Below are 24,440 nucleotides of genomic sequence, written 5' to 3' on the forward strand. Positions count from 1 at the left end.
AGTGTTAATATCAAAACCACAAGCCAAAGCAAGGGAACTACAATATGGCTTATATGATTAACTTGGTGGAATCATTTGTATAGCATACCAATATATTAATGCTTATTGTTTTAGCATGTGTATGAACTTAGCCACCATCTCATCTTATGATGAACAAGACTTGGAATTCTTAAATTGTATTAAATATTGAATATGTTCAGTTAAATCAGTGTTTCTCAACCTGTGGGTCAGAACCCCATTTGGGGTCGAATGACCATTTCACAGGGGTCGCCAAGCCACGTTATCTGCCATTTTTTCCCTTTTCCCTAGCTGTCCTACTCCCTCTTATTGGTGGCCACACCCACTTGGGGGTCACCACAACATGGGGAACTGTATTATGGGGTCACGGCATTAGAAAGGTTGAGAACCACTGAGTTAAATATTGTATTGGTCTATCCTATATGTCTTTTGATATTTGCTAAAGAATGTTTTAAGATAAAAATGAAAAGTAGATTCAAGGATTCCTATACCAAATCTTCTGTTAGAACAGAATCAATATTGCAGTCCACAAAAAATTGTAGCTATATGCATTGTGTGTTATAGAATATCAGCAGGCAGCCAGATAACTCTGTGGGACTGAACATAATGAAATGCAGTTAGATTGGTATTTCTTCTGCCATTATCCAAGTATTGGTTACTGTTCTCCAAGGATTGCCTCAGCTCTTAGCATCTTGCAGTTATCACTTTGCTATTCCCACTGGCAATAGCATATGTTGATACACTTATCAACTTCAAAGTGCATAGTTCACCACTCCTTTTATTGGTCTGCCGTTTTCCAGGGAGGGAGGATAAATACTCCATTCCTCTTGCGATGGTCCTTCTTAAAGAGCTACTGATTGATGCTGAAGCAGTGTTTAAGAACACCTCTGCTTATAATGACTGATATTGGTATTCTGCCTTCAGTTTCTAATCCTTGGATTATCTCCTCAGGTCTTCCTACAGCAAATAGCTAAACTCCATCCATTCTGAGATTAAAGGTATGCTCTACTGTCCTAGCATTTCTGCTGAGATATATCTCCCATGTACAACAGAGATGATTCTTTAGGTTTTAAAAATTATCTTGATGGGCGGGTCTGTAGAATGATGGTGAAAACTGCATGCCTTTTGTTCAGAAGTTGTTTAGCATCTCTGGTTAAAAGATAGTCAAGAAAAACTAAGCAAAGCCATAGAGAGGAGCTGCCAATCGAAGGAGACAATAAATAGGTATTTGAAGAAATAGTTCAATAGATTAATAGCTTTGTGTTTAATTTTAATAAACCATCCTACTTTCCTCAACCCTTAAAGCAAGAATTAAACAGTACTAATGGATAGCTTAAAAATTAGGGATTAATTGGAAAAATGGGGCGGTATGACCAAAATTAATTAGGGTGCGTTTTTAAAAAGTAGATTGTAAGATTTCTCCTGGAAGACTGAGCAGCATTATATCTCCAGACCCCTTTCCTGCTGTTTTGTTTTATCAGTGGATGTTATGAATCTCTGTGAGGTCTTGTTTGTGTGTTTTGGATTGTCAATGTTCACTTAAGCAAGTTGACATGCATGATAACATATGCCTTTATTTTTGTACAATATAATCTTTTAGGGAAGGTATCTTGTAGAAACCTGTAGCATAAAGCAAAATAACCACCTCTAGAAACCAAATAAGGAATTCTGCTCCTGCATTTCTTTTGTTTTGTTAAAATAATGCCAAATACTACCATGGAAGTCTCAGCAATGAAAAGCCCTGTAGCACAATGGACTTTATGTGTCTGTGCCTTCTTTGAGTTCTGTGTTGTGATCTGATTTATAGTAGATGGTACAAAATTTACTGTAAACCTCAGCTTGGTGCTAAAGAAAATTTAATAGTTTTTTCTGTTTTAGGAGTGAAATCTTGGTGCAGCTGAAATCAGTGGCAAGTTGCTTGAGACACCCTTATTATTTCTTGGCATACATTGTTTGGGAAATAACAAAATTAACACTACAATCTTATGCATGTCTGCCCAGAAGTAAGTCCTTCTTGTGGGTCCAATTCCACCTTTATTGGTTGTATAAATAAATATGTAGAACGATGCATCCAGATGAAGTTGGTAAGTTGGTAAGACACAAATACTACAAGAAATAATTTTCATTTAATTCCTGGAGAGTTTTTAAACAAATAGTTTATAATACTGCCTATAAAATAGGAAAAATAGCATTTCTGTATTCCATGGACTTAAGGTTGGTAAAATCTTTTTCATATATTTTTTCATGTTTATTTATCATAGTTTACTGAATTTGCAATACTGGAATTTAGTTAAAAGAAAGAGAAAATCTATGGTAACTGACAGAATATGTTCCAGAAAATGCTTCAGAATGGAATATACAGCCAACATGCAAAGACCAGATTTCCCTTTTGCCCATCTTTGTACTTGATCCAACCAAGGATAAGGGTTTGAATAGCATATTATCTAAGCCAGTGGTTCTCAACCTTTTTAATGCTGCGACCCCCAACCGGTCATAAGTCGAGGACTATTCAACCAGTCGTAAGTCAAGGACTACTCAACTGGTGCAGCACTGTTTGCAGAATGGGACTTTTGGTGGGCTCAGCAGGGCAGAGACAGCCTGGACAATTCCTATTGGCTTTTGAAAGCCAATAGAATTAGACTCTATTCAAAAGAGTCTATTCTATTGGCTTTCAAAAGCCAATAGAATAAAAAGGAGTAGCACAGCTAAGGACAAGGGGAAAAAAAATGGCGGACTGTGTTGTTTGGCGACCCCCGTGAAATGGTCGTTCGACCCCAAATGGGGTCCCGACCCACAGGTTGAGAACCACTGCCCTAAAGCATTGTTTTCCTTTAGCTTTAAATAACATAGTCTTCCAAGTCTAATTATGTTCTACATTGTCTCCCTTCTTATGCTCCTCTTATGCTCCTCTGAATTAGGGCTCCTTCCTAATATTATCTGGATATTCTGGACTTAAAAATGTTTTAACCTTTTTGCTTAGGCAACTCTTCCTGTCAAGCTCATCTTGTTTATTCTACATGGAGTTATTGATACAGGTGGCAATATAGATTCTATTTTTTTAAAAAAAACATGATTAAATCTTGGGAGGTCTTACAACTGTTGCACAATTTCATTCAATTCACATAGGTTTTTAGGATTCTTGCTAAATTTTAGACAGGAACACCAAAATATCATAAGATTTAGTGATTTCCTAAGATTTTGGCTATTTTATCCATTTATTCATTTTTGCTAAAATTCATTTTCACATCATGTTTATGTCCATTTGGAAGGGGGCACATGTACACCACTGCTAATAGTTGAGAACTTTCAGTGCTAATGTTTTATTTATTCATTTATTAGATTTTTTTCCCCTGCCTCTATTATTTTTATAAACAACTCAAGGCAACAAACTTGCATAATAGTCTTTCCTCCTATTTTTCCCCACAACAACAATCCTGTGAAGTGAGTTGGACTGAGAAAAAGTGATTGGCATAAAGCCACCCAGATGACTTTCAGGTCTAAGATGGGACTAGAACTCACAGTCTCCTGGTTTGTAGCCTGATACTTAAACTGGCTTTCTACATAAAGTGATTGTGGTCCACATAAAGGAAAAGGTTGGGAATTACTCTCTTAGGAGATCTCCATGTGATTTTGTTTTCACTATATATGCTGCTACAATGAGAAAGTTGCTGATCTTTAGTTTATTAAAACGTATTAATTTATAAAGTTCATTTCTTAAAGTTATAATGTTAACTTCTGGATCTGAGTATTGTTCAAAAACATTGTAATTTTTGTATCTGAAATCTCCAGGATTTTTGTTTGGTAACTCCATTTGAAAGAATTTGCAAAGAAGCATTTCAATCCATTTAGAACTGATCTCTAATGCATTTATAATTGTGGAATAAATGGGACTTTTCAGCAAAATGCCTTATTTACAAAATAAATGTGCTTGAATAAGTCTATTAAATTGTAATGGAAAGTCCATCAGTATAGCTTACGTTGTTTATTCTAAAAAAACATTGGCATTGTGTCACAATGCTCAGAAGCCTTATTCACGATTGGATTAATGCAGCTGCTCTTAAACATGGAGTTGCTATATTTTTCTCACTATTGGTCTTATTTGGTTGCAGGGTCCACTTATTTTGCATTGTAGTTGACAGTTCATACAGCAAAGACATCAAGGCATCATGTCATAAAGGTTTCTTTTACAACCAACTATATACAGAACCTGACATTGATTGGGAGGAGTGGCCCAAGGTCATCTAGCTGGTTTCTGTGCCTAAGGAAGGACTATAGGTAGTTCTCTACTTATGACAAGTCACTTAATGACTATTGGAAATTACAACAGGCTTGAAAGTTACTTACAATCAATCTCTCTTAAAATAATGACAGCCACACTACCTGCACAGTTACGTAATCATATTTTAAGCGCTTGCCAGCCGGCTTGATTTACAACTAGTTGCAATCTTACTCAGTCAAAAGACCATGTTTTGTGACATTTTTACCATTTCCTAGCAAAACACAGCAAAAAGCATCCACTGAATAAGCTGGATTTGTATTTACAACCACAGGATTCACTTACCAATTGTGATGACTTGCTTAACAATCATTGTAAAAATGGTCATAAAAATGAGTCTGGTCACATGATGATTGGATTTATAACCTCAGTGACTTACAAACAAAATTTCAGGCTCAATGTGGTAATAAGTCAAGGGTCTTCCCAGTTGAACACATCAACCACTATACCAAAATGTCCTATTGTCCTCTTTCTGTAGCTTTAGTCCAAAACATGTCCTCCTTCTCGAGGATTGCTTTTTTATCTGTGGGACAAAATATGTAAAATTCCTGACATCATGTTTAATTTTATATTCAAGATTCCATTTTTCAAGATTCTGATCTTAAATTTTGTTGCCCCAGTCATTTTCCTATCTCTGATTTCTCAGCTCTGCTGCCACTTGGATTCCTGCTATTCTGCATCTTCTGTCCACCGATACCTGAGTTTCTTCTGTCCCCTAATAATACCAGTGTATTCAAAGTCATTATCACCTGGAATTGATATCATTATGAATTATTATGGTTGGTCACACAGTCAGCCAGGTGTTTAGACTGAATTTGATATTTTTATCCAGCTATCGAGTCCTTCCCAAGGACCTGGGATAGGCAAAAATTGATGTTTGATGCTGTTAGAGGTAATATTACAGGATGTAAGCTGTTCACAGCAAAGCAACCTTTTGCAATTGACCGATGCTGATTTTTTCAGCGCCGATGATATTCAAGTAATGCTCCAGCTGTTTTGGGATTGCACTCAAAATATTACCATTAGTACTTCCTTTGCTTTCTTTTGCCAAAGTTATTTTATTTCTTTTGCAGGTCTTTGTATTTTGTGATGATGTTGGTGGTGATGATGATTTATTACTTTAAATTATCATCAATTTGTTACCAAATTCCTAAATACATTATCATTGATTTCTTTTTGGCACTGTGTTTCCTAAAAGACAAAATAGGAAGTGCTGTTTGCATTTGTGTTTGTGATAGGATCCTTTGATAAACTGTAGCACTGTATTTTCCCTCCTGCTAAATTTAGAACCCACAATCAATATCAGGACTTGAATAATTGTAAGCTAAGTATCTCCTCAGATAAATATGCAGTGAAAAGAATTGATTGGTTTTCCTTTCCACCATCGCAAATATTTTGATATTTTCGGCTTTGAAATTTTAAAAAGTTTTAAAAAAAAAAAAAAAAAAGAAAATGAGCAGGTTGTGAGTAAAGAGCACATTTTGCCTCTTATTTTCCTCAAAGAGAATGATAGATGTTCATATATCTGGGGGAAAAAAATGATATTTACTCAAAAACAAAGACTGTGGTGAGGAAGAGTTATTTCTACAGAGAAAAATCTCATTGTCTGAAATAAGCAACATGATTGTTTTTAATCATTCGTATTCTGGATTACAAATTTATGACACTAATATAATGATTTACATGGGATAAAATAATAAAAAAACACATCTTTGTATGACCCAGACTTCAGTAACTTCTATAAGATGTGTTCATGGCTACTAATTTAGATGGATTTTGAAAAGGACTAGACAAATACAGGAGATAAAGACTAGGGATTAATTGTGGACAATTCTGCTTTGTGGATTTTCTGGTTAGTTCAAAAAAAAAAAAAAAGGTTGCAGAAGATGGAATTTTGACTTGATTTACTAAGCTCATGATATCTTATAGAATTACGTTCTCCAATCTGGTGCCTTCCAAATGTATTCTGCCAGAATTCCCAGCTAGATAGGTTAAAAAAAAAATGCAGCCAAAATTTTAAAAAGTGAAATTCAGCATAACTGGAAGGCACTATAGCAGAACTGACCAGAGTAACTATAAACCTTGAATTCAATTTGGATACAACTGTCTGATTTTTTTTAGCTTTGATGATGACGATGCTAAAGTTTTAGAGGATTGGACATAGCTGAATATAACATTGGGGTTAGGTGTGTCTGCCTATGTACAGGTAGTCCTTGCTTAGAGATTACAATTGGGACCGGCAGCTCCATTGCTAAGCACTGTGGTTTCTCAGCAGTGTGATGTTGTTTCCCATTTGGTGATTAAATGAATCATCATGGTTGTTAAATTAGACTGCAATTTGCAAATGTTTACTTTCATGTCTTCCATGAACTCTGCTTATAACTTTGAATGTTTGCTAAACAAGGCAGTCAGTAAGTGAAGACTATCTGTATTAAAATGCATGCACCATTTCTAGAAAGCAAATCATATAGCTTTTTATAAACTTTTGCACAGTTTCATGCATTCCCAGACAATGCTGAATTGGGAAGCTTTTAGAAAAAGTGCAGAATATTTAAAACAGATTAGAATGGAAATGTATAGGAGAATGTCCAGTTTAATCTGCTCTGGGACCACAATTCATCAAAGCTTCTTTAAATAAGAAGCATTAGCATACTTAGCCCTTTGTGATCACTACATAGCAACCCCTGTATAATTTAACAAAGTATAGTTATGTAATTGCAAATGGGAATCACATTTTAAAAATTTATTCACCAGAATTTATTTACACACCTGTCTTTTAACATGTTTTAGAAACACATTCATTGTAAGAGAATCTCAGCTGCTAATATACTTTTTGCTACTGAAAGAACATGCAGTTTATATTTTCAATAGATCTCTGACATACCAGTTTTTCTTTCATGATTATAGATACGTGTTTTATTGAATTTTAGATCAAAAGATTAATGTAATTTTATACCTGCAACTGTATTGAAGGAAATTGGAAACTTAAAAAAAGGACCTGCAGCTTATTCTACCCAGATAGTAGATTTTATCACTGACATTTCAGACAGAGATAAATGGTTTCACTTGATACTACTTTGTATTTTTTGCTATGTGGTGTCAGAACTGCATTGGTTCACCAAGAATGAAAAACAAAGAAAAATAAGCTCAATGAAAATCTTTAAACATACTCAGTGCAGAACCAACTCTGCTTGGAGGGGAAAAAATGAGTATTTTGTTGAAATCCACACATTTTCAAGTTGCCAAGAGAAACACTTGTGTATATACAGTACAATCTTCTGAATCAGAGTGAATGCCTTAAATAGTTGCTAAAGAGTGATGCTATTAGAAGACTGCCCATGCTTATGAGGTTCCCGAATGCCTCTAAATTGTTCTCTCTCTCTAATATAGAATGCTGGATTAGATGGGATTGACTTTCCTTATATTCTTAATTGGTCAAATTTATCTATGTTTGGTATCCTAGTATTAGCATTATTAGTATTATCCTAGTATTCATGTCAGTTTTATTTCTGTCAGATGTTGATTACTTTTCTATTTTTGCAAAGTTGTAATAAATACACATCAGAGTTATTTTCTCTAGCAAGACTACATTGGAACAAAATTAAATAAGCATGCCAATTGGTCTGCTTCCACATGATTGCAATGTTTCAATGATAACCTTTCCATGACTGTCCTCAGGATTTCTGCATTCCATGTACATTTCATGTGCTGTATTTGTTAAAATTTCACAAATTTGTCTCCTTCAGACAAATTCTCTTTATTTTCTTTATAAGCCTGGAGAGGAAGTGAATTTTCTTTTATGTGGGGAATCAGGTGACTTAGACTGCCCTTTTTGCAGGAAAATGTCTACAATTCTAACTTCAGGTTTTATTTCAAAGCAAGGTAATTCAGTTTAAGAATTTGATTCTAAAAATGTTCTTCAGATTTTTTTTATTTGAAAAGATTGTCTTGCAAGTATACTTCACAGTGCATATATTATAATATTTAAAAGTTCTGAGGAATAATAGTGAGCAAAGTAAATCGAAATTGAAGCTACTGGAGAAAACATAAGCAAATCTTCATCAGCTGTAATTAACATTACTGTAATGATTACTAGGCAGTTTTTAAAATATAAAGCTAACCCAACATTTCGTGAACTTTAATTTATGAGCAAAATGTCCAGATCTGACAGCCTTTTAAAAACTAAACAATTCAGAAAGGTTTTCCAATTTTCATCTAAGTTTCTGGTGCTAATCTGAGATGATATTAGAGCTGCTGATATATTATTACACATACATTTTTACAGTTTCAAGAAAATGCAGAGTTTTGAAAGTTAGTGGAAACTAATCAAGGAGAGAAGCAACCTAGAACTACGGAGAAACTTCCTGACAATGAGAACAATTAATCAGTGGAACAACCTGCTTCCAGAAGCAGTAAATGCTCCAACACTGGAAGTTTTTAAGAAGAGACTGGACAGCCATTTGTCCGAAATGGTGTAGGGTTCCTGCCTGACCAGGGGGTTGGACTAGATGACCTCCAAGGTCCCTTCCAACTTTACTATTATTATTATTATTATTATTATTATTATTATTACTGATTAGATATGGATCAGGTTTCGAAAGAATTATCCTGTTGACCCTTTGTATGTTTGGAAAAAATAATTTTCAAAGAAAATCCATGTAATTGCAATCAGGTGAAGAGATAATGACATTGATTTAAGTGGAAATTAAATGCAAATGAGTACATAGGATGAATCAGTAGCAAAGATTACTTTCAACAGTTCTCTTTGTCTCTTGTTTAAGGTATTATTTTAGTTCTACTGCATGTAAAAAATTAACACTCAAATTCCTGTAGGCGCTGATCTAATACATAGTACTTACAATCTAGATGGATGTACTTATTAGAGCTTAAACAGAGACAATTCATTTTAGTCCCAATGTTGCAAAGCTGCTCTCAACAATTAAAATGTGATCAAACTAGGCATTTAAATATGCATTCTAAGAAAAAAGGTAAAAATTTAAACATATAATTGCATAAATACACAATTTGAAAATAGACTATGTAAAAAAAAACTATATCAAGAGTGAAAACAGTGTGAAGATAATATGGACTAGAGATAAATTCAGTCATTTTTACTGGATATTAGAAGATATTATGTATTTCAATACATAAAATTTTAACTCTTTTGATGCTGTTTGCACTCTTTTCCAGGCTTTGTGGGGTCCTTGGTGCTCTCTAAACTTGATTAGTTTATAGGTAGACATTTCATTATCCAACTAGTTAATATCATCCTACCAGCAGACAAAGGCCAAACCATGGTGATCATGAATAGATCACAATATATACAAAAAGCTAAAGAATTACTGGAAGACAAAGTCGAGCACTGATGATCTCACCTGGCTGGGTAATTGAAATGTCTGCAAGAAATCAATCAAGCTCAGAGAGCACCAAGGATCCCATGGTTCAACCCTCAGCTACAAGTATTCTTTTCTGAGCTTTTTAATACTATATGGAGGCCGACATATAGTATAATGGGGACTATATGCCAAAAACTGGTTAAAAGGTAAAGAACTAGGCATTGGGAAGAAAAAATTAAATTGGATTTAATTTTAATGTAACATTAAATAGGGTTAAATATAAATAATTCAATATTAATTTAACTAATATGATCACTCCTGTATATATAAACAATTATATTTCCTAAAGCATAGAGAAGTTGTAAGAGACCTAGTTGAAGATCTAGCTTAATATTGCATAGAGCCTGAGGTAACATTCCACAAATGGTCCTAAAAATATTGTGGAATTTCGAGGTGCGCTGAGGGGAAGAATGAAGAAGCTGGCTAACCTTGAGTCTCTGATGGGAAGGAAGCAGCTGAAAAGAAATCGATGTATATCTAGTAGTTTGGTGTGTGTGTGTGTGAGAGAGATTTAGTGTGGCCAGATTCCTATCTATAGATGAGTAACAATAAACATACCACTCTGTTCAGCTCCTTGTGTCTCTCCTTGTTCCTTGCACCTGACAAACATATCCTTAAAAAAGGAAGATGGCCAAAGCATTAATCCTCTCTTTCTTTTTAGTAGAGGTGCTGAGAACCGGCATGGCTTTCGCCAACAGACTGTAGTTAGAGAGAAAGGCAGGAGATCTGCTGTTCGAGGCCCAGCATATATGTTTAATGATCATTCAACCAGCCTTTCTATTGAGGAAGAGCGTTTTTTGGAAGCAGCAGAGTATGGCAATATCCCTGTAGTCCGTAAAATGCTGGAGGAATGTACTTCACTCAATGTGAACTGTGTGGATTACATGGGCCAGAATGCATTACAACTGGCTGTAGCAAATGAACATCTGGAAATCACAGAGCTGTTACTTAAGAGGCAAAATTTGTCACGCGTTGGAGATGCGCTACTCTTAGCCATTAGCAAAGGCTACATCCGAATAGTTGAAGCCATTTTGAACCATCCCGCATTTGCAGAAGGGAAGAGGCTGGCCACAAGCCCTAGTCAATCAGAGTTGCAACATGATGACTTTTATGCCTACGATGAGGATGGAACTAGATTCTCCCATGACGTGACCCCAATTATCCTTGCTGCCCACTGCCATGAGTATGAAATTGTGCATATCCTGCTGAGGAAAGGAGCTCGGATTGAGAGGCCTCATGATTATTTCTGCAAATGCAGTGAATGCAACAAGAAGCAAAAGCATGACTCTTTCAGCCATTCTAGATCCAGGATCAATGCTTACAAAGGTCTAGCAAGTCCAGCTTATCTATCTCTGTCAAGTGAGGACCCAGTCATGACTGCCTTAGAACTCAGCAATGAGTTGGCGGTGCTTGCAAACATTGAGAAAGAATTCAAGGTAAGATTTTAATTAATGAATTGTCATTACATAACCTCTTTTGGAATAGAGTAAATCTCTTAAATTCTTCTCATTACCATAACAAAACACATAAACTATAAAAAAGATTTTAAGAAAGTCTTAAAGTAGACTTTGAAGGTTTGACTCCCATATTTTGCATTCTAAGTTAGATGTGAAAAGAAATTCAGTCACGTATATTAAGACAGTTTGCAAAGTTAAAGCTAATATTGGTATTAATTACTAATACTTTTCTGGGGGCATGATGGCTCAGCAGTTAAAGACTCTAAACTTGTCAGCTGGAAAGCTGACAATTTAGATTTGAGACCCGAGCACTGAACAATATGATTCATAGAAAATCATAAATCATAGAATGTGAACTTACTCTCCTTGTAATTCTTAGAGAAACTTGCATGCAAGGCAGGACTTTTAGAATAGTCTGTTTAAGACAATTTCTCATTTTTGCTATTCCATAAATTAAAATGTATTGAATTAAAACCCATGTGCTCCGTCTGCCTTTTACATGAAACAGCTGAAACCACAATTTAAGGGAAAACAACTATACTTCATTCACAAAACAGAAGATCAAAAGAAAAGCATGTTCAAAGTAGCTTACAGTAGTTTATAGTTTTTTTCCCTGCAAGCTAAAACTTGATAATAGCACTGCAATAAAATCTGTATCAGATCCAAAGAATGCTGTTGATCAGAGTGACCTTTTCTATTCTCCGGGCAGGGGAGGAAAAAAAAACCAAAAACCAGAACTGCAGAACCATATTCCTATGTTGGGTTTCCTATTATATATCACCCATAACTTACTTCTCTTATTAAGTTTGTAATTGACCATAAAATCCAGGGCTTCTGTTCCTTGATTGTTCATTACCTGATCATTCAATTATGCTTTAGTCATATTTTTATTAGATTCCATCTTCCTTACACAAGCATCATTGGGGGTTTTTTGGTAAGATCTGCAGAAGCCTTCCATTCCTTCCTCCTAGTTTTCAGAAAATCAGCAAACAGTTGGTTATTTCATCAGAGCTGCTGTGACTATCTCTGTGGATGATGAATTTGCCTTATTATAATTAGACAATTGATCCATGGTTTTTATAGTACGGTAAATGATTTTATTTTTAAAATCTGATTACTCTTCTCTCTGATTTGATTCATGGACATGAGGAGTTATACAGCACTCAGTAGATGAGATCAGTCCTGCAAATATTTATTTATTTAGTAAACACATTCACCTAATCCCTTTTTGATGTAGTCAGAATTGCTCAATATGGAACCTATGTTTTATTATCTTGACCACTGTCCTACATTATTTGAAGTTGTGCAGTATAAAAAATATGTTTCGAAGGCCAAAAGTCGTCTGTCCATCCGTCTGTCCATCCATCCATCCATCCATCCATCCATCTATCTATCAATCAATCAATCATGCTGCCCATTTCACCAGAGGTGACTCGAGATGGCTGATAGACATTCAGTTAAAATGTACTCTAAAACATTTAAATAATAAATAAGGATCATAAATTTACAATTAATTGAAAATTATTAAGGATTTTCTGTACTTTCCTTTTATACCATTTCTATAATGAACTACTAATTGTGCAAGATTAGGGGAAAGTGAGGATGAGATATTTGAAGGTTTATTTCAGAAGCATCTCAGTCCTTATCAGCTGAGAGATATGAAAAAAGCATTTAGAAGAGATTCTGCCTTAATTAACTCACTATAAAAGAAGCTAAGAGGTTACTCTCATACTTTTCAAGCTTCTGCATTTCACCCAGCATCAAATATATCTTCCTGAAATTTTAGCATTTCTTGCCTCTTTGATCTTTCTCACTAGCTGAGGCTTAATACTAGTTTTGCATGACAATCACCTGTTATTTCTGAATGCTGAATTTTTGTCTATTGCTTAAAAATGTTAGTTAAATATTTTATTAGTCTTGGCACATTTATTTATTTCTTAAAATGTATTTAGCCACCCATCTACCAGAGTACTTCTGAGTGGCAATAGAAAACAGAAATTAGAATTTAGAAAACTATTAAAAAATTTAAAACTCTGCATTGAGGCTCTCAAAAATTTCATTACTAACATGTCAACACAGCCACACCAATGCCCAAATTCCATTCACATCCTCACCCTAGTTCATGGGGGGAAAATCCAAGTCTTCACAGCCTTCTGGAAAACTACTAGGACCAAGTCTGTCTGTATCTTGGGAGAAACTTCCACAGATAGGCAACGGGACAGAGAAGGCATGCTTCCTAGCAGTCATCAAGTAACGTTACTTTGCTAATGGGACCTGAAGCACACCACTCTGCCCAATGCAATGGATAGAAACAATTGGGAAGAGACAGTCCCACAAGTATCCTAGCCCCATGTCACGAAAGGGCTGTCAAGCGCTGGGGAAATCAAAAGATCCCGGCAGTTCAAGTAGGTATAAAGATTTTTTGCAAGCTTAAGCTGTCTACAAGAATCTGAATTACTAACAGTCAAAGTAAATTGGCAGTAGATAAGAGTCAAAGGAATTCAAAGTGGGCTGGACTTAGATCTCTAGTGGCCATGAAGAGACTTGAGACTCATGACATGTTTGACTCCTACACTGGTCAAACATGTCATCAGTCTTGAGTCCCTTCACTCAATCTGGTCACTTCCTACAAAGGCTGACATATGGTTCCTAAGAATTGCCTTGCTATATTTAACATTGCATACCAAATACTTCACTCCATTATTTCACAGTCATCTTTAATTTCTTGGAAGTCAGTGTCCCATTATTCATTGGTAAACCTTCATAACATTCACCAACCTACACACGGTGAGGAGCAGAAAATTCCACAGCTAGATCAAAAATAGAACACAATCTATACTAGAGCCCTTCTATTTCCAACAGCCTACTAAGAGAGTTCCCTTGTACTCTGTGTTACTGGGTATGGAGAGATTGTTTATTTACTCATCAACTTCTTTTCCTTCAAAGAACGATTACAAAAAATTGTCAATGCAGTGCAAGGACTTTGTAGTTGGACTTCTTGATTTGTGCAGAAACACAGAAGAAGTGGAAGCTATCCTCAACGGAGATGTTGAACTGAATCATGGGGAGCATGGACGTCCAAGCCTGAGCCGCTTAAAACGGGCTATAAAATATGAAGTCAAAAAAGTGAGTTGTGAGATTCTTAGCAGGAGGGTTGAGCCCTTCACAATTTTCAATACTGTTAGCATGGAACACGAAAAATAGTCTTAAGTAGTGTGATATCCTTGTCTCAAAGTATCAGAAAGTAAACATCCTGTAGCATCTACATTTTTGATATTCATATATCCACCAATTAGCAATGATTGGTGCTGATCAGTCTACATAATATACTTGTTAACTTGATGGCATTTCTTGTAGGCTTTCTTTGCTTTCAAGGAATTACTCACAATTCCTTGATCCCATGTTATCAACAATTCCCACTTTTTGACAGCCATTAAAAATCACGCTGCCAAATCTCGGTGGACAATACAAAAAAAATTAAATATATAATTTTCTAGTATGTTTAACTCCAGAAAATTAAAATAATTAGTTGAGTCCATCATTACTTTAAATGTAAACATACTAAAATATATTCTCAGTTCCAAAAATGTAATAAATCTATACCACAAATAATAAATCCTAATTGTGGATTCCCTTTTGCAAATCCACAACTGATTGTATATGATCTATGACTATGAAATGTTTATTGTGGTCTCTCATTTGTCTTTTTTCTCCTTTAAACCAGTATTGATAATTGCATTCAGTTTTCATCCTTGATTACCACCTAGAGATTCATTAATACATGGCTGTTTCTATACAATGCAAATTCAGCCAAATATGAGCAACTACAGGCTGGAAACTGGGGAATGTTTGGTGTTCTCTGAGCTTGGTTGTTTGCTTGCAAACATTTCATTTCTCAACTAGGTAACATCATCAGTGCTAATTGTGGGGTTTATTCCCTGTTTATATACAATAGTTTGCCCTCCCGGTGTTGGTAGAGTGTGATAGTTCCTTGTTTTCTGCTTGAGTGTTGTGTGATATTAATCCCTATTTGTCTGGAGGGAAAAGTAAGGTTCTACATTTAGGAAAGAAAAACCAAATGTGCAGGTATAGTATAGGGGGTACCTTGCTCAAGAGTAGTAACTGTGAGAGGGATCTTGGACTCCTAGTGGACAATCATTTAAATATGAGCCAGCAGTGTGCTGCAGCTGCCAAAAAAGGCCAACACAGTGCTAAGCTACATTAACAGAGGGATAGAATCAAGATCACGTGAAGTATTACTACCACTTTACAATGCCTTGGTAAGGCCACACTTGGAATACTGCATCCAGTTTTGGTCATCACGATGTTAGAAAGATGCTGAGACTCTAGAAAGAGTACAGAGAAGAGCAACAAAGATGGTTAGGGGACTGGAGGCTAAAACATATAAGGAACAGTTGCAGGAATTGGGTATGTCTAGTTTAACGAAGAGAAGGACGAGGGGGGACATGATAGCTGTGTTCCAATATCTCAGGGCCTGCCACTGAGAATAGGGAATCAAGCTATTTTCCAAAGTGCCTGAAGGCAAAACAAGAAGCAATGGATGGAAAGTAACCAAAGAGAGAAGCAACCTAGAACTAAGGGGAAACTTCCTGACAGTTAGAACAATTAACCAGTGGAACAACCTGCCTCCAGAAGTGGTGAATGCTCCAATACTGGAAGTTTTTAAGAAGAAACTGGACAACTATTTGTCTGAAATGGTATAGGGTTACCTGCCTGAGCAGGGGGTTAGACTTGATGACCTCCAAGGTCCCTTCCAACTACTACTACTACTACTACTACTACTACTACTACTACTACTACTACTACTACTATTATTATTATTATTATTATTATTAGGCTATCCTGGTCTTTTTGTTTCCTTCTTAGCTTTTTTTTATTCTCTCTTTTGAATTGGTTTATCTCTATTTCTATTGATGGCTGATTTGTTGAATGCTAAGCTTCCAGGAATTCCCTAGCATTTTTTTGGACTTGGTTTTTCTAGGTGGTTCACAGTTTATCAAGTTTCAAACAGTTGAGCAGAAAACAATACCCAGATCAAGGGATCACCAAGGAAAAAAACTCACTCCCAACAATACTGGCAGGGCAAGCTGCTATACATAAACAGGGAGCAACTCCACACTTACTAGCAGAGAGGTTATTACCTAGTAGGTAATGAAGCATTTGCAAGGAAACTACCAACTCAAAGAGCACCAAGGATAGCACAGTTCAACCCTGAGCTACAGATATTCTCTTTTGTTGGGACTGCAAATTATATGCAGCCCTACAGTTACCAAGATCAGCTGCTAAAATTCAGGATAAATATACCAAGATGGTACATATATTGTTGTAATGTATATATTAGTGTTTTAAATCTGCAGTAGATTTAACAATATATATTTATTAACACCTCTAAAGTTCCAAAACAAGCAAATAAAAGCTCTCTTTAAAAAAATTAGAAACCCCTCCACCTCTCCCTGTAGCCTTATAAAGATTGAACACTTGAGGTCCAACTTCATGTAAGCAGAGAAGTGAAAAGAGTAGTAAAGCTCTTTAATGCTCTTGGATACTAGCTATAGAGATGGTATTCAAATATGGCTATTGAAATATCCAAAAATGCATTTTTTTTCATTTTCAAAAGCAATAGCTTCTGTACTTCTTTTATGAGATGTTGTAATATCATAAAAGGGAATGGTTCCTGCCATCAGATTCATGGTGCAAAAATCCCAAAGATATTATTAAAGTAATATCTTAACAGGATACCGTAAAATATACCATTGACTTGACTCAGTCTGGCACATTTTATGCTCTTATTTGTAGTAGTAGTTACCTGGGGACATTTGTTGGAAGGAAAATCTTTTTAAAAGCAATATTGCTGAAAACTAAATTCAGGGTGTCTTCTGGTTAACTGATCAAAATTCTCTACTTAAGAAAAAGACATAAGGCACATAAAGAGGTTTTCCCCCCACTTTAAGTGCCATGCTTCCTTTGTGAATGTGCTGTGAAATTTATTTAGATTTTTTTCTGTTTGAATATTTTTTTAACATCCTACTTTTGAAGTGAGTGGCAGTTTATGGCTAATGCTTCTTTGTGTTTCTTTTTTCTTTTCTTTTTTTGCAGTTTGTTGCTCATCCAAACTGCCAGCAGCAGCTTCTCTCAATCTGGTACGAGAATCTGTCGGGTTTACGACAACAGACTATGGCAGTGAAGTTTTTAGTGGTTCTTGCTGTAGCTGTTGGATTGCCATTCCTTTCGGTGGCTTATTGGATTGCTCCATGTAGTAAGGTACTGGTTAGTGCTCAGATGGGCCTTACTTTTTAATAACTTTGGGGCTTGGTTTGCACGTAGGAAAGAATAAATAATGTAATGAAATGTGTGGATGACCTTGGAGATGAAGGCCACAGATGCTGCCAGGGAAACCATTAGAGAAGAAAATCAAGGACCCCCTAGTGTCTCAACCATCAGAGAAAGAATCTTAGCAAGGATTTGTCTTAATGGATTAGACAATTAAAAGTAGCAATGAGAAATTTGTATCTTCAGACTTGCAAAATTCTGTTAACTCAGTCTTACAATAAAGTAGAATTAGCTCATCTAGTTGTTTTTCCTGTCTGATTTATCTGAGACCATTGATAGATGTAAACACAGAGGCCGGGGTTTTTTTTGGATCAGTATCAGCTGCACTAAAATGAATCACATACACTTCAAAACTGGGAAACTGTAAGTTATAGCTAAATGTTTTCAAGGAAAAAAAACAAAACAAGAAAATCCAATTCCCTTTTGGAAAAACACCTTGGGTCTTGCTTTGAGTTTGTAGTTCTTTCATTGTGATCAGAAGATTGCAGCAACCCACTTCCAAAGTTAAAATATTTCAAATCTGGAACATTTTACTCATGCCTACTTTAAGCCATGAACTGGTCATACTTGAGCACATTAAATACATGTAAAGGACTTAACTTATAGGCACTCATTTTGATTGGAAGGAAACTGTTGAAGGACAATCAATCTTAGATTGCTCGAAATCAAACAGATATAACATTCTATATAAAGACTGCAAGCAGATTTGCTCATGTGGTATATCACAATTGTGTTTAAACTAAAGATACAAAAGAGTTGGTGGTCAATATGGTTAAATTTTGAATGGTCTTTATGATAAAATTCAGTTTATCAGACCCAAGAATTCAGCCCAAGATCTTCCATGTGCAATCCCTATGCTTTGCTACTAGACTATTTGTGATTATATAAACTTCCATGCGTAAGTTTCAAATGAATAAAAATGAATGACATTTCCCATGCTGATAAAGTTAGTCAGGATAGGGGGAGAAGAAAAAGTTATTTCTCATACTAATAATGATGATTATCTAATGAGTGAACAGATGTAGACTATAAAAAAAGCAAGCTTCCAGGCACTGGCATAAAAACTGGTCCCTGCAGTTTTCTTGGCAAGATCTCAGAAGTGGTCTGGAGGAGCGTGCCTGGCTCCTGGTTTCCAGCCTGGTGCCTTAACAATTATCAAACTTTCTGTCTCTCTGTCTCTGTCTATATTTGTGTGTTTCCTATTTTAAAAAACCCTTATTTTAACATAAATATTGTGGTTACTGAATTATAGCATCTTAGCTGGACAGAGCCATTGGCAGATTTCTTCACTTACATGATTGAAACTAATATTTGAATCTGGAATACCTTTCTGCCATCAATCATTCCTTCTATTTTGTACGCCACCCTGAGTCCTTTGGGATTGGGCGGCATATAAATAAATAAATAAATTAACAATGATTCTTATCTTACATATTGATCAGAGGACATGTAATCCAATCTTTCATATATTTGAACAGCTTAAAGGAGTAGGTTTGCAGCAATAGAAGTCCCAGCAGAATTTAGGATATTTCAGCTCAGTCATGGATGGGATTATCACAGCTGAATTTCCCATTATAAGATTTTCTTTATAAGCACTTATAAGATCACTTATAAGCACTGTCTTGGTTGTTTTAGATCAGGGGTGTCAAACTGCCGGCCTGTAGGCTGGATGCATCATAGCGAAACTGCGCCCACCCCATTGAGGGCAATGGAAAAAAAGTCACAATACATCGCAACACATCACTTGACGTTGCGAGTTTGACACCACTGTTTTAGGTCATGATACATCTAGATGTGCTATCCCACACACACACACACACACACACACACACACACACACACATAACAGTGGTTTAGTGGGGTTATTAATATTCCCCAGCAACCCCCTTCACCAAAACCCCAGAACTGTCCCAATTAAGTCCAGCCAAAAGCAAACCAATGCTAGTTCACAGAGCTATAGCCAATGAGTCCACAAGACACTTGAAAGTTTCCCAGACAAGATAAACCCTGGAAGCAAAATTAAATCCACAATACAAGAGGGCTTACGAGAAGGCATAATCCAAGTCAAGGCACAGTATCAATTCAAAGTAAGGCAAAAATCACAAGAAGCGGCAAACACACAGCTAGGAAATGAGCACATTGTTACCAGCATCACCTCTATCTGTCTGCTGTGCTAAATAGCCAGCTTCTGGTGCAGCCCATCAAGAAGGGGCGAGCCTGCCTCTTCACAACTAATTGGGCTGACCTTTGCTGCTTCTGCCTTTTCTCTGCCCTACGTATTCTCGGATCAGGTATAAAAGGCAGGTCCTCTTCCTCATCACTAACTGGCTGCAGTTATGTGCTTTCACCACCTGAAACCTCAGGGCTGTACTGCTGCAGCTGTGCTTTTCCCTCTCAGAGCTCGGAGCAATTGGAGCCATTGACCAACATCTCCTCCAAGCTGATATCTGGAGAGGTATCTGGGGAAGCGTCTGGGGGAGTCATCACACTAGGTGTGTTAGTTTGCAATTCCCATAATCCCAGTTAAGCAACTTCTCCCCATTGAACCCTATAGATTGGTAGAAAATGGAAATTGTAATCTAGCATATACCAAAATATTGGGTAGTAGGTGACGATGCCCTTCAACCCTCCAAATACAGGTAGTCCTCAATTTACAATGGTTCATTTAGTTTGAAGTTACAACAGCACTGAAAAAAAGTGACTTATGACTGTTTTTCATACTAATGACCCTTGCAACATCCCCATGGTCACGTGTTCAAAATTCAAATGAATCATACTTAGGACGGTTGTAGTGTCCCAGGGTGATGTGATCTCTTTTGCATCTTTCTGACAAAGTCAATGGGGAAACCAGATTCACTTAACAACTATGTTACTAATTTAATAACTGCAGTGATTCACTTAACCACCGTGATAAGAAAGGTCATAAAAGGGGGCAAAACTCACTTAAGAAATGTCTCACATAATTGTTGGGCTCAATTGTGGGTTGTAAGTCAAGGATTACCTGTATGCTAAATATGGTTGCTAGCTATGACAGTGTGGCTTACAGTATCTCGTCATTTTCCTCGTTGTGCTTACTCATTTTTATTACTTTTCCCATTAACTACCTGTTTCCTCTAAATCTAATCTGAAAGAAGTTTTCTTTTTTTACTCTTTTTGTAGTTGGGTAGAATAATGCGTGGACCCTTTATGAAATTTGTGGCACATGCAGCCTCTTTCACCATTTTCCTTGGGCTCCTAGTCATGAATGCAGCTGACAGATTTGATGGCATCAAACTAAAGCCTAATGAAACCATGACAGATAGTGCAAAGCAGCTGTTTCGAATGAAAACATCTTGCTTCTCCTGGATGGAAATGTTGATCATCTCATGGGTAATAGGTAAAAATATTCCTCAAAGTTCTGTTCTGCAACCATAGTAGAGATTACAGATGTTTAAAGATGCATTACAAATAGTCCTCAGTTCTCGGACCAGCATTTCCATTGCTAAGTGAAATTCACAATTGCAATGCAATGGCAGTTCTGCCAGTCCCCAGTTACCATAGTTAAGCAAGGACTGTGTGGGTTGTTAAATGAGAACCTCATGTGATCACGACTTCCTTCCAGGTTCCCCATTGATTTTGCTTGCGGGAAGCCAGCAGGGAAGATCACAAATCATGATTAGCTTTGATGGTCAGAAATACAGGCCAGATGCCAAGTACCCTGATCATCTCGTATCTGTTTGAGATGCTGTGCGAACCGGTCATAACTACCATCCATTCAGCATAATTACAAGTTTGAATGGTTGCTGCAGTATCACAATATTGAAATACAAACTAAAGGAATTTACAATTATGTATTAAAGTCCCAAACCAGGAAAAAGACCATGCATAGAATTCATTGCTTATTCATCCAAGTACCATTTTTGGAGTCGGATTCATTAGAGCTGGACCAATTAAACTGAGCTCAATGTCCATATGTTATACATTCATCCCAGATAATACATTTCATAGGCACATTAAAAAATAGCTTGCGGCTGACATGTTATTAATTCCATTGCAGTTTACATTTCACAATCCTAGGAGGAAGAATTCAAGTTTTAATATACTTCCTGACCATCTGCTTATTGTATTTTAGCCGTATGCTTTAAAAAACAAGGTCATACATTATCATGAAAGCACTACAGAACTATTCGTCTGTAGAATTAACAATATACATCAACTGAAAACAACATTATTTAGTTTCTGGCTATAGTATCTATGTAAATATAGATACTATATATTTAAACATTTATAGTATTAAAACATTTATAGCAATGTTTTAAAAAAGAGTTTATTGTTGACATGACATTAATAAGCATATGAAATACTTTTAGTGAATTCTAGAAAAAAGTTGTATGTAGCACGAGAGAGAATCAACTTGATGAAACCTGGCATTCCAGATAATTAAGTACAATTCTTGAGAAAAGAATATAATGTTAAATATTAACAAATATTAAATGTAATGAAAGTAAATAAATTAAGAACTTAAGGGTAAATGAATGAGTGGGATTCCATGAAATTGTTTCTTTTATTTCATAATTAATATTTTTTCATATATAAAAAATTGGAATGTGCACACTTTCATCCTAAAGTGTTCAAATGTGGCATAAGCAAAGTTATTCATAATGGAGGTCTGTTTTTTTCAGTCCTCTGTATGACTATGAAAAATGATGTAGCTGCTTTAAGGAGTTGACTTGAATAAGTCTCACAACAGTCTGAAAAAAGTAGGGTTGCTTGAATGAATAGCAGAAAAGTACTTTGCTTGCTTGAGGTCTAAGGACTTGTTCGGAATCGTTTCAAAGCATACATAGACCATGAAATGACAAGTCTGTTATACAGTAATATATGTTAATTGAAAATACCAACTTGAACTCAAAATACCAAATAACAGCTATACTTTAATACTTCCCAGTGCAGAAAAAGCTAAGACATAGCTTGTTCTTTATTTGTTTTTTTTTTTTCCTTTTGACAATTCCTTTGTTTGCAGCAAATCATAACGGTTCCACAAGGAACACAGTTCAAAGCAATTCTACTGTAGATTAAATATTCAGGTCTAATAAATCTCAACTGTGCTGAAAAGAGAAAGTTTGTGACTTTTGTAATAAAATAGAACTGACATTCAGATCTTGATCTATTCAGTCTGTTCTTTGTCTCACCCATTTCCCTCCCTTTTTTCTCCTTCCCGATATTACAACTCAACTAATTTGACTGTTCTCAATAGACCCAATGTTTTATTTTTTCTGCATAAACAGTTGCACCTCCTTGCTTTCTGCATAAACAGTTTTGTTTAGTTTTTTGGGGAGGGAGATGCACTAAGATCACACTATTAGGAAGTATTAGGAAGCCAGATCATAAGGCCATAGAACAAAATAGATCATACTAGGTAAATAATTGGTGAAGGAATACCTAGCTGTTTTAAATGAATCCCAGAGGGCTAATGAACTGATGGAGGTGATCTTAGAACCTTTGACTGTTCTGTTAAATACAGCGGAAGTATTGGAAGATTAGTGAAGAATGAATATTTTTCTTATCTTCAAAATAGGCAAGGTAGACTCAGGAAACTATAAACTGGTCAATCTCATACCACTACCTGACAAAATCCTAGAAAAAGATAAGCAAGCAGTACAAACAGTATGAAATAAGGATATTGCTAGAAGCCAGTATAGGCTTGTTAAAAATATTAACCATGCCATACTAAATTTACTGCTTTGGGTTTTTTTGTTATTGTTTTGTTTTTTGCTGGGAGAGACCACTAATACTTCATTGGGCCCTTTACATCAAAATTCAAACCAGTTGTGAAAAAAATGTAGTGTTAAGGACTCACATAGGTACAAAATAGATTATGTTTGTCTCAGGAATGGTATTTGTGAGAAGGTTATGGGTAACCTGATAGACCAATGATGGCAAATGTTTTACAGACCGAGTGCCCAAACTGCAATCCAAAACCCACTTATGTATCGTCGGGTGCCGAGTGGGTGTGGCCCATTGGGTAGGCGTGGCCCATTGGGTGGGCATGGCTGCAGTGGTAACGGTAGATTGGGTGGGACTAAAAAGTTCAATCAATCAATTCCAACTTTGCAAGATTTCTTTTTCCAGCAAGAAGTTGAAATTGATTGATTGATTGAACTTTTTGTTTTTTTGCACATGGTGGTGGAGGCCTAAAGTGAAAAGTTTTTATAAAACCCAGCTGAAGGCCTAGGACTGGGGGGACACACGAGTGCCCATAGAGAGGGCTCTGCGTGCTACCTGTGGTACGCGTGCCATAGGTTCGCCACCACTGTGGTAGATCATAGGTTAAGCATCAGCCAGAATTGTGTTGCAGTTGTCAAAAGAATTAATGTAGCCTTGGTTGTCCCCTGGGTGTTTTCCCAAAAGGCAACTGGGCTTTCTTGGTTTTTTTCTTTGAAAATGTTTAGCTTGTCATCCAAGAAGCTTCTTCAATTCATTGAAAATCAGTTCATTGAACTGAAGAAACTTCTTGAATGAGAAGCGAAACATTTTCATGGAAGAAAAAGACAAGAATGTCCAGCTGTCTTTTGGAAAAGCACCTCTGGGACAACTGTGACCAGGATGATTGAGAATCTCCATAGCAGTCTTGAGTTGTATCAACAGAGGTGGAATGGTGACATAAGGGGAAATGATAGTTCTGCAGTATGCTAGTCAGATCACCCGTGTGTCCAGTTCCAGAATTCAAGCAAGATCTGGAACTTGAGGAACTGGAAAGAATGCAGAGATGGTTAATATGCTGATGGTTCTATGAAAAGTAATGAAAGGAACTTAGGTATGTTTGGCCTAAAGAAGAGAAGGTTAAGGAGAGAGATAATAACAGCTTTTAAATCCTTGAAGTCCTGTCACAGACTAGACTTTGTTCTCTACAACTCCTAGAGATAGGACAATTAACTATGAATGAAGAGAAATTTTCTGACT

General features: G+C 36.2%; 1 protein-coding gene across 3 annotated transcripts in view; it reads left to right on the forward strand.

Annotated features, from left to right (window-relative positions):
• The window catches only part of TRPC6 (transient receptor potential cation channel subfamily C member 6), a 74,718-nt gene that overhangs the window by 34,827 nt on the left and 15,451 nt on the right, over positions 1–24,440 (forward strand). For 2 of the 3 annotated variants that reach the window (XM_039338373.1, XM_039338376.1), the window contains exons 2-5: positions 10,352–11,126; positions 14,094–14,273; positions 17,265–17,429; positions 20,658–20,874. In XM_039338373.1, coding sequence (XP_039194307.1) covers positions 10,352–11,126; positions 14,094–14,273; positions 17,265–17,429; positions 20,658–20,874 — 1,337 coding nt within the window. The remainder of the gene's footprint in view (positions 1–10,351; positions 11,127–14,093; positions 14,274–17,264; positions 17,430–20,657; positions 20,875–24,440) is intronic. The other variant, XM_039338374.1, reaches the window with a different exon arrangement.

This window comes from Crotalus tigris, unplaced genomic scaffold (assembly GCF_016545835.1).
Source record: "Crotalus tigris isolate CLP2741 ecotype Arizona unplaced genomic scaffold, ASM1654583v1 scf7180000017698.756297, whole genome shotgun sequence".
In the NCBI taxonomy this organism is placed as follows: Eukaryota; Metazoa; Chordata; class Lepidosauria; order Squamata; family Viperidae; genus Crotalus; species Crotalus tigris.